This window comes from Apis dorsata, unplaced genomic scaffold, assembly GCF_000469605.1.
Source record: "Apis dorsata unplaced genomic scaffold, Apis dorsata 1.3 scaffold_8, whole genome shotgun sequence".
Lineage (NCBI taxonomy): Eukaryota > Metazoa > Arthropoda > Insecta > Hymenoptera > Apidae > Apis > Apis dorsata.
This window is the reverse complement of record NW_006263311.1, coordinates 34,856-46,840: the sequence shown is the minus strand read 5'-3', so window position 1 is coordinate 46,840 and position 11,985 is coordinate 34,856. Positions and strand designations below refer to the sequence as shown.

At 38.9% G+C, this 11,985-nt stretch overlaps 1 protein-coding gene across 1 annotated transcript in view; it reads left to right on the top strand.

The window, feature by feature from the left end:
• The window catches only part of LOC102681407 (neural cell adhesion molecule 2-like), a 58,038-nt gene that overhangs the window by 34,683 nt on the left and 11,370 nt on the right, over positions 1-11,985 (top strand). The window contains exons 2-3 of the mRNA XM_006607607.2: positions 322-432; positions 6,988-7,130. Coding sequence (XP_006607670.1) covers positions 369-432; positions 6,988-7,130 — 207 coding nt within the window. The 5' untranslated portion in view covers positions 322-368. The remainder of the gene's footprint in view (positions 1-321; positions 433-6,987; positions 7,131-11,985) is intronic.

Below are 11,985 nucleotides of genomic sequence, written 5' to 3'. Positions count from 1 at the left end.
TTTTTTTTTTTTTTGCGATATAATCTTCTCTTCTTACCAGATTATTAATAATTTTTGAAAAAAATTAATATCGATTTCGAAACAGAAATGTAATTACAATTTGTATTCATCTATTCAACGGTTTCATTCCGATTGAATTATTGAAAACGTTCATACAGACGTCGTTACACGTATCTGCAACGTAGATCATGCACATTTCTTTTTTTTTTTTTTATTATAGGCGGTAACACAACGAACAGTCCGACAACAAGATTACTCGAAAATATCGCGTGATCATCGCATTCCTACATTTATAAAATTACCTACATTTTTCTATTATAGGCGAGCTCGTGGATAAATGCACGATACACGTATGAACCGGGATCACCATGGACGCGGTTCAATTGTTCCTTGTGCTGCTGGCATCGTCGCGCTACTTTCTACATCCGATCGGTAAGTCACATAATAATTCCAATGTGAAACTCCATTTTATCCTCCGTTTTATCATCTCTTCACGACACAATCGCGATAATTCGTGAGAGGAAAAAGAAAATTTTTTTCCAAATCTTCCAACCGTCTAAGAGAACTTAATCACGAAGAAAAAGAAGAAGAAGAAGAAGAAGAAGGAGAAGGGGAAGAAACTTAACCACCAAAGGTTGGCTACCTTCATCCCACGGAAACACACTAGCGGCGGCCAACTTTCTCAATTAGTGCTCGAGCCCGATCGACCTGCAACTCATTCGTATTCACGATGAACCTAGGGTCCCTAGATAGAGTAGACCGATAGCCTAGCTCTCCACAGATTCCCCGTCTCTCCATCCTTGCTCCTCCAACGCCATTTCTTTTTTTTTTCTTCCACGTGTGTTTTTTTCTCGTCATATACACACGTCTATCTCTTTCGCCTCGCGAAACTTGAATTTTTTAAACGTTTCTTCTCTCTCTCTCTCTCTCTCTCCATCTCTCTCCGTACATTGAATTCTCCGCGCATTGAAAAGAAGCAAAAATGAGTAGTATTTGAACGTGTGTACGTGCGTCTTCTTCTTCGTTTCAATGGATCCGTTGAATTTTTCAACATTTTATTCCTATCCTCCACTCATCCATCCATAAAGGTAAAGAAAAAAACACACATGAGTTAAAAGCACAGAGAACACGATCGTTCGAAAAGTAAGTGGAGTAATTACACATGAAAATCGTGATTATTATCGCTTCTTATATTTCTCGATGATTTTCCTGAACTGAACGTCGACTATGAAACAGGACGCTGGACAGGATATCCACTTTAACGAAGATAAAACGTGACTATCGCTTGTGTAGCCGGGACGAGTTACTTCCAAGTCGAAGAGGTAGGAGGGGGGCTCGTTTCATCGTAACGACGTAGATAAATCTCGCAAAATGATTTCTCTCGAGCACGACGGCGTTAACCGAGGTGGGAAAGTGGTTTTTGCGGTGCTCGCGGAACGGCTTGGCCGTAAAACATAAAAGTGAAAGGGAGGGGAGGGAAAGGGTTTCGACTAGCCGTCAACGAATAATAAAGTAACAAAGCCCTCGAAAACACGCGAAAATCCACCACCCGTTCGTTTCTTGCACGCGAACGAGCCAATTTTTTCCCCCCCTCCCCGCTTTCGATTCACGGATCGAAAAATCCGTGAAACGATGGAGGGTGTGAAAAGGCGTGAAAAGAAAAATCGAATCGTTTCGTGCGAATTTTTTTCTTCAACGTGGAGATAAATCTTAATAACAATTCTTCTTTGTAATTCTAATCACGGAGAGAAGCTTTATTCTAAAAGATTACGTTCCTCGAGAGATATCCGATAAAGATCGATCTGTTCGAGGCGCGTCTCGGTCGTTGGCAGCGACATAGGGTTAGATATATGAAATTCAGTTTTAGAAAGGTGTGGGTAAATAAATCGAAGGGAAAATTAAAGGAAAAGTATGATCTGAAGAAAGTTTGTTGAAGACAGTTCGAATAGAAGGATGCGTTGATCGTGAGCAAATTTTACATCCGAAGATTAAATTGAATATCTCTTATTCGCATTGCCCCTCCCCCTTCCCTCTCCCTCTTTGTCAATCTTCTCATCCACTTGGCGAGGCAAAAACAAAGAATCACAGTCGCTTCTATTAAAGAAAAATTTTCTTACGAAAGAGAGAGAGAGAGAGAGTAAGAGATAAGTGGGTTAGCAGAGAAGAACGAATATCGTTCCTTCCTTGAGAAATGTTCCCTATGACGAAGTGACCGATTCTTTGCTCTTCGACGACCAAGAATTTCCTTTGATAAGATGAAATATGCCGAAATGAAAGGATAATTTTTTTCCTCCTCGTTTCTTTGCGCGGACCGATTCGAGTGTACGATCGAGGCGAAAAGAAGAAAAAAAAAGAAAAGAAAAAAAAAGAAATCGTAAAGGAAAAATTTATACGATCCTTTGATGATAAAATTTGCTTCGGCAAAAGAGACGATTCGACGTTTACGCGAATGGTAGAAGATATATTTGGATCGTTAAGAAAAAAAAAAAAAAAAAAAAAAGAAAAAAAAAGAAATCGTAAAGGAAAAATTTATACGATCCTTTGATGATAAAATTTCCTTCGGCAAAAGAAACGATTCGCCGTTTACGCGAATGGTAGAAGATATATTTGGATCGTTAAGAAAAAAAAAAAAAAAAAAAAAAAAAGGGTATACGAAATTTCTGGGGAAAAATTGACGCCATAAAAGGTAAACTGCTCCTATCCCTTATCGAAAAGAAGTAATTTTTTATTTCCTTAGTTCCTTAGGTCCAGAGGAAAACTTGTTTGCATCGTTATTGGCTACTTTCTAGTGTCGAGGTCGAAGATCTCTCCTCTCCATCGTACAGCAATGACTCGATTTTCGTTATATTCCTAAAATTCTCTTCCAATTTTTCCATTTAAAATTTATCCCCTAATTCAAATTGTTGAATCACATCCCTTTCTTTCCTCAATTCAATCGTAAAATCAATCGTTGAATCGTGATAAAGATCGGGATCGATAAATCGAACGTAATGAAACGAAACCGAATCGATATTCGAAGCAACTTAAAAAAAAAAAAAAAGACATCGTAGCAATAAACGTTCAACAATGTATCATAATTCGAGGAAAACATAAATTACGCGCAATTGTATTACATTTGTTTTCATATTTAATCGATCGATTCGAACGCACGGTTCGACTTTCGCACGAAAACTTCCCCTAAATCTTCATGATCGAAACCCTTTAAGCTCTGTACGATGGGAAACGATTACACGAAAATCCATCTGCTCAAAGAGATTTTGATTCGCACATAAAAGGGATCAGACAAATATCTTTCTCGAAACGTTTATACGAAATAAATTACGCATCGCCTTGTCCAAAACAATCCCAAAGAACGATATCTTTAAAAATATTCTCGCTTAAATTAATTTTTTCTCTCCTCTTGTGCATCAATTTATCAATCGTCCGAATATCGTGATTAGGAATATTTTTAGAATAAGCTTGATTCCTTTCATTTCATATATTCGCGTATCCGTGAAAATACAATCGATACTCGACGAATTGAAACGAAAAGAATGGTAAAATTTAAAGAAAAATAGTTCGATCGGATTACAGCGATAAAAAAAAAAAGACATATAGCTCTAAAACAAAACCAGAATCCTCTTTTGTTTGTCGTCTATCCGTTTACTCGCAAAAGCTATAAAACGAGCTCCACTATGCTCGTTGTGTGTGACGTAAAGAAATTACCTTCCCCGAATAACCATGTCGCGGCATGTACGGAATAATTTAAAGGATAGTTCCCTTAATTCTAGATACACTGTGTGTGTGTGTGTGTGTGTGTGTACTTGTGTCGGATAATAATAGTTCTCTCTCTCTTTCTTTTCCTCTATCTAACTCTCTTCCTAAAATAAACTCGAATTTCGATCTATTAAGATATCATTCATTTCCATATTGATCGTTCCATTCCATCGAACGACACAATCAAATTTCACTAATCCATTATTCCATTCTTCTTCCCCTATTCAAACACGACTCGGTTGGAAGACACTCAAGACACGAAACTTCCGTCGTTCCAGATTCCTTCCTTCCTTCCTTCCTTCCTTCCTTCCTTCCTTCCTTCTCTCGCTTCGCGTTGTAAAGAGAGGGTACGCCGTAATTCCATCTTCTTGGAGTCAAAAAATCGTCGCTTTAATCAAGAGGCAGAGAGGATAGTAAGAGGAGTAGTGGACCTTTTGCGAACGTTGCAGCAGATAAGCCGAGGTTACACTCTCTCTCTCTCTTTCTCTTTGCAAATTAGCAGACACCAACAGGCACAAGTTCAAGGCTCTAATAGGTAATGCAATTTGAGAAGCTCGCCGACCAGGATGGAATGGTAGGCGGATGACCAGACGGAAGAGAAGAAGAAAAAGAAGGAGAAGGGAATATCCTCGGCGTACGTAGAGCGAATCTTAAATTTTCTGGCCGCAAGCATCGTTTCCGTCCGCGTAGCTGAGTGAATAACTTCGGTAATTACCATCGACCCAGTTGCGCTACCCCCTCGAGTCAACGTCTCGAATTACGTTTGACCGGGAAAGGTACGACAACTTTTGATATCGCGGTGTATATAGGTCGATACGAGTTCCAAAATTCGAGCCGAGACCAAGTTTCCAAATATATATATATATCGACGAACGAAATTCTCCAGCCATACTTTTCGAAAATTCGTCCTCGACTCGGTGGTGTCCATTCGTAATATGAGATGTTGCAAGCATGTTCGAAGGATCGATGGTGGATTCTTTTGACGAGAAATAATTCGTGAAACAAAATTTTCCTTCAGTTTTCCTCCTAGTTACTACAAACTTTCTACTCCTTTCCTTCAAAATTATGACAGCATAAAACGCAACCAAAGTATTTAAGTTGTACCACATGAAGTTGCCAATCTTGGAATAAAACTTGTAAACTCTGCTTAACCNATATATTATTGTTCTTTTACGTTTGTGTAATAAATTCTTTTTTGCATTAGGTTAACTATGGTATTACCCGAATTTAGAATGTTATTTCCTTTATGAGTTTAAACTGGGCCACAGTTGCAGCTGAAACATATCAAAATATGAGGTTAGCTTTCGAAGAAGATCCTATCGATGAGAGAATTATTCGATGGTGGTTTCGAAAATTCAATCTGGAAGCATCGAAATCCATATTAAACAAAGATAAATCGAAAGCCAAAATGGAAGCTAATCCACGAAGCATCCAATGATAGTTTTCAGATATTTGAGCGCAATGGGTAAAGTGATGGAAATGATGTTCATCGCATAAAGCTCGAAATGGTACAAGTCCATTTTTAGAACAGAATTATAACTTGTAATGAGAAACGGATAGTATAGAATGTTGTACGCCATCTGGACAATGATTGGATGCTAATGAAAATCCTAAACAAATGGCGAAACCATCGTTACGACTGAAAAAAAGTTATAGAAAAGTTATGGCAAAGTTAGCATTCTATAGGCAAGAAATTAATTAAGAAACAATCCGTTAATCGATAGACGTGGATTTATTCTTCTGCATAGATCCATCTTACTCACCAGATATTTTTTCCAATCGATTATCACTTGTTTCACCTTTTATATTGGTTTTAAAAAAATAAAATACTCGACGCTCGAGAAACTATAAACATTTGAAGAATTTCTTCGCATTAAAACCATAATGTTTTATAAAAATGGAATATATCGGTTGAGAATCGTTGGGAAAAGGTCATTAAAGCTAATGGCTGGTATTTTGATCGAATAAAGATTATGGTTTGGAAAATATATCGTTTTTCTTCCGAGCAAGAAAAAACTGCAATTTCATACGATCCGATAGTTACTCGAGGGAAGAGCAAGAATAATATTTCGCGTAACAAGCCTCTGAATAATGATGCGTTGGTAAAAACATTCCAAAACTTCTTCTTTGTCGAGCAAAATTTAAAATCCGCCTGCGGCACTATACGCATCAACCATAAAAACTCTATGACGCGTATATTCACGAGACGGGAGTATACGAAATAATTGAACGATAAACGAAGAGATTGCAACTGACCTCTAGGTTGGCACAACTTTCTGGCTCGTTCAATCAGCATCCGGTGCAATGACTCTCGTAATGATTTCCGCGAACGCCGCACGATATTTTTCCGTAGTAATGCAATCTCCTTGAGTTTTTTCGGCTTGGCTCCAAGTCGTTACACGTACGTTATTCGATAGCTAGGACTTTCGGTCCACCGGAAAATAGCATTTGGGGGAGCTCGTGCGACCGAGTAAACTCTTGCGGCTATACACTGGAACGACGTCGTTGTTCTTAAACCGATGGTGGAGGGGAGAAAAAAACGTGGCAGCGAGAATCGAGAGGGCGTCGTGTTTCGGATATAAAAATGTATAGAAAAAAAAAAAAAACAACAACAACAACACAAGGTAGGAAGATAAAAGCTTAACGACTCGAGTTTCGAGCAGAAGGAAAAGACAAATATATCCGTGGTGGAAAGTTTTCGAATTTGCGCAAAACTTTCCCAATATGCCGTTACTTACGAAATATCGTTCCTTCGAAATTCATTTCCGTTAGAAGAATGTTCGTTAACCGCCGTCGGTCAACGAAGGGAAAAAAAGATTGTTCTCAGATTTGCCGAGAGCGTAAATTTTGAATCTTAACCTCAACTTCTCGCTCTCGCTCCTCGCCACTGTTTTTCCTAACGAACAGCAAACTCTGAAACGTTTAACGCGTGGAGCGTTTAACGTTTCTATTTTCTTTTCTCCACTTCCTTTGATATTTCGCGAAACAGAAACGCGAACACCAAACGATTTATTATTAGTACGAAAGGAAGAAACGCTCGAGACAACTTTTTCGAGAAACTTTTCCCCTCGTTATTACTCGGCGTTTTATTGCACGTGGCACGAACACGAGTTGACACAAATACGACGACGATGTCGTTACGTTAATTTCCCACGCGCGTATCACGAAGCGAGACTTACCGAACCAACCGAGGCGCGTATTTCTCAAAGCAGTATTCTCCGATGTTTCCAGATGGTGCTGTTCGCAGCGAGAAGCCGGCCAACGAGGAGAATAGAAATAACGTCCTTTCTTCGGTAGCTGCATCTGTCAAGGATGTCCTGGCGCAGTCCGGCGGCAACGCTATGCTGCCTTGTAGATTCTCCGGCCCCGGAATAGTGAGTACACATATGTATAGAGGCGAGTGTATACGTTCTGATGTATACAAGAGAGGTGGGGCTCGCGTGTACGAGTGGACTCCCCACTCCTCTCCTCGTTCGTGTATGCAAAAGCTTCGAGCATCTGGGATTGTATACGGGTATTACGTATGGGCCGATGAACACCAAGGAAGTGTGCGTATCGTACCACAAGCGTGGCGTTTCATTGTTGGAATCGGGCGCATCGATAAACACCCAAGCAAGGCAGATTTCCACGCCACGATCCATTATTGTGCTTTCGAGCGAACGTCGTACACGTTTCCCAAAATATAATAGACTCCTTCTTTCGCTTGTCGAGACTTCCACACTCGCGTACAATGCGGGGATTGCGAAGCTACTGACGAATCAACCTTTATTGTCCCTTGTGCACCTTTCTCTCGACTCTACAATCAAAGCGTTTTACAATTTTCATTTGTTTTCTAAAATCGATCCTCCTAAGGCCATCGACATCTGTACATATAAATTGATTGATCGTGAACGGTGATACTGGTCGTGAGGAGTACAATTTCTTTGTAAAAGAATAAAAGTTGAGTTTATATACGTAAAAGTGCGACTCATATCTTCATACGTGAATTGAGCGTGTGATTGGACGCGATCGCCGTCTTTCGATTCTGTTTCCTTGTCTTTGAACCGATGCGACATATCCACATCTATACACAGTTTATTCCTATTTCCTTCGTTAAATATATTCTTTCTCGCTATTACTTTCGACCAAATCATTTCACAATTTTTATTCCCTAATAAGAAGCAAAAGGAAAGAAACCATCTCTCTCATTCGTGGATACTTGACTCATCACGTAACGTCTCTTCCCCTGCGAGAAGGCTCTCCCAAGACTACCCAAGTAATTTTCCCGTGGAGGAATGTCTCGTCGAACGTATCCTCTCTCGTTCGCCATCCTAATAGTAGACTGTGGCGCGTGAACCGTGGCGTCGAGTATCAAGCATCAATTATTTATCGGGAGCAATGCGCGTGCGCGTAGCTACGTCGAACACGCTATTTTATATTCAAGCGTCGCACGGTACGTTTCACCATCCGTAAACTCGATACACGCGTCCTCCTTCCCCCATCCGTCTTTCTCTCGAGGTATACGCGCTCGTTAATAAATGATCGAGGTGCACCGTGTGCAAGCCTCAGGGCTGAGGTCACTCTCGCAAAAGGCCGGAAACTGGGAAACGGTATTTCGTTCTCAAGAGAGAGAGAGAGAGAGAGAAAGAGGGACAAAAGATGGTCCCGTTTGACGCGCAACGAGCAACGGCAAGAAGAGAGGGCGGCCTTGATGAAAGTGAGGACACGCGTCCAAGGAAAACGCAACTCCCTCCCTCCTCCCTCCCTTCTAATTTCTCCATTTTAATGTTGCAAAGTGTCGAGTGCGCCAAGAACCGAGCATTTCTCCTCCGTCACCGGCTCCTTGTTCGCACATATACACACACGTATATACGCGATAGTTTGAACAGGTGCACAAAGGAGGGCGAGGGAAATTTGTATTTTCCGCGAGTTCACCTACAATGAGAGCGTGATTAAGATTCATGCCGCATTATTCACGGCATAGATGCACGTGGAATCGGCCCGTTACGAAGCAATTTTCTTCCAAGGTTCTGAGGGATACAACGCTTCATCAACTTTAAGGGGTCGTCGTGTGCAATTTTCCTCCCGCTTCTCTAGCGGAAGAAGGTATCGAAAGGGGAAGTTGTCGCTTCTCTGTACAGATCTCTTTTTTTTTTTTTTTGTAATTTGTACGCGATGAGTGTTGCTGAAACAGGATAAATACGACTCCCTCTCCTCGCGTCGATTTTCGAATTTCCCCTCTGGAAACGAACGATTTAATCGTAAATCGTATTGGTAAATATTACGATACGAGAGGGGATAAGGTAATTGGTTTGGAAAAAAGAAAAAAAAAAAATTGTTACGCGATGAGGATAAATTTTTTTATCAACGAATACCGATTTTTATTTATTTCGTGATATGTATATAAGCGAATTGATATAACTTATATACGATATTTGATGATTCCAGGATATTGTTATTTGTATTATCTCGTTCGATTTTTTTTTTTTTTTATTGCGTTGAATCAAACTTTGCCGATGTTCACTAAATCAATATGTAATAAAAATATTTCCGTTATTTTATCATTACACGAGTTTCACTATGAAAGAGGCAAGAGGGGGGGAGGGGATTTTTAAAATAATAAATTTTTCAAAAACAGTTATTTCGCATCAACGGAGAGATAAAAATAAATCGTTCCGTTCATATATATTTTTTACGATGAAAAAACCCGTTTATATTATTCATTTTATTATTACACCGAAAAAAAAAGTTAAAAAGCCAAAAAGCTCGAAATAGATTTTTCAATCCAGTTATTTCGATATATATCAATCCAATCCACAGAATTAACGAAATTTGCTTGTGATAATAATTTATCATTGAATCGAAAAATTGAGTCGAAAAATTATCCGTCCAATAATTTAAAAAAAAAAAAAAAAAGAAAAAGAAAAAGAAAAACAGAAAATCTTCATCGATCGCCGAAATGTAAAATTTAATTTGCAAGAGAAATTGCGCGAAATATCGAATTTCCTTGATCTTTTTCTTTTTTTAAGTCAATGTCGCGACTAAGAGAGGGTTCAGGACAGTGATGGGCCATTGCTATTTAAAAAGGACGGGACAGGATTGATTCTCCGTTGTCCTACCACTGGCAACAGAGCAGAAGGGGGCCCCGTAAAACTCAGCAACGATAAATTATCCCGAATACCGAACCAGGAGAGAGGAGGAGATCGATACTCGCCTCTGCCAACTCTACCCCCGCTTTTTTTCCGATTCTCCGGGGTAGACAGTAGAAGCTTGCACCGTATAAGAACGATTTAACAATCACATAGGATGATCCATGAAGATAGATAATGGATGGACAAGCGGATAGATAAGAGGAAGGGGGGGAATTGGACACAAGATTGACAAAGTGGCTGACTAAGCGGGAATAACACGTTCACGACAAGGTGAGAAGTACCGTGCCACTGCTAGGCTGAGAAATTACCTAAGAAAAATTGTAAATTTGCCCACTTACGCGTGACAGAAAATACTCTTCTTCCTTTTGCTCAAGACGTATGCGTGTGTGTCATTGTCAACCGGTTAATTAAATGGAAAGCTAAAGGAGAAGTTATGAAAAACAATATGTCCTGGTGAATAAATATTAATAATAAGAGAACAACGTATCTGATGGAACGAAAAGACTTCATTTTGTACCTGTATACGCATTTACGATTATTTATGAAAGTCTTCAATTATGCACTCGTTTCTCTCGAGTTTCTTTGACTTCTTGAAATCTTTTTTCTCACGTTGAAATAACATACTTGAGGAAATTGTTATTGTAATTAACAACCGAGACCGATTGCAAAGATCGTCTTCCAAATTTGATCAAACTTCATTCACCAAAATTATAAAAATAATCACTTTAAAAACAAATAAAACGCACGATATAATAAAGTGTTAATTGAACGTTTAGAAAACAATGCAAGTACGGAAATGGCGTGTACGATTAACCTGCTATTCGTACAAAAACGCATCGATGTCGTTTTAATCGCGCCTCTATCGAACGATCTCTCCAATTTGAGAATAGTAGCGATACCTCTCTTTTACAAACGAAGCAAGGATCAATTAATGGTTAACGAGTAAACGATCGTTTCACGTATTTACAACAGAAGAATGATTGAAAGATACGTTACATAAACTTCGAAGAGATCGGTCAAAGAGGAATATGATGTTATTTCTGGTGGAGAAATATCGGTTTGTTTCAAAATGTTCCAAGTCGAGTGGCAAGTGCCTAAGTTGTAGTAACTTGGAGATGCAGAGGGGGGAAGGGGAGAGAAGAAGGGGAGACACGGTCGCCTACAAAGAACACCTAGTATTGGGCAAAGATCGATTCGCGCTCGACTAGAATTTCAATTCGAACCGCCGAGAAATATCTCGGATTGCGAGTATCGAGAGGATACGACAGAGGAACCAAAAAATTCGATCGAACGTGCTGTGCAATAGCGCGGTTCCCGGACTATGCACAATGATTACGATCAAGAAGACAAGTTGACACGATCGAGAAATAGGATAAGTTGATTTTTCAAGGAAATCAAAATTCGTCCAAAAATTTTCTCCTATCGTATCGAGTTTCGTTTCGATATTTTCCAACGTATAGGAAATTCTCTACATTCTTCGGAATACACTTTTCTTTTCCACGTGAGCGAACGATAAAAATGGCAAATTCAAAAATTATTTTGGACGATATCGTGAAAGGATATGTCTATATATGAAACGAAAAATACACATTCTTCAGAATACTTTTTTTTTTTTTTCTGGAATTTTTAAGAATACAAGAATTTAAACGAAAGATTGCTCGTTCGACGTGAGCGAATAATAAAAATGGCGGCAAATTCAAAAATTATTTTGGACGATATCGGTTTCTCTGAAACGAAATATACATTCTTCAGAATACACTTTTTTCTTTTTCTCGAATTTTTAAGAATACAAGAATTTAAACGAAAGATTGCTCGTTCGACGTGAAAGAACAATAAAAATGGTGGCAAATTCAAAAATTATTTTGGACGATATCGGTTTCTGTGAAACGAAATTATATATTCTTTAAAATATACTTTTTTTTTTTCTGAAATTTTTAAGAATGCAAGAATTTAAACGAAAGATTGCTCGTTCGACGTGAGCGAACAATAAAAATGGCGGCAAATTCAAAAATTATTTTGGACGATATCGGTTTCTGTGAAACGAAATTATATATTCTTTAAAATATACATTTTTTTTTTTTTGAAATTTTTAAGAATG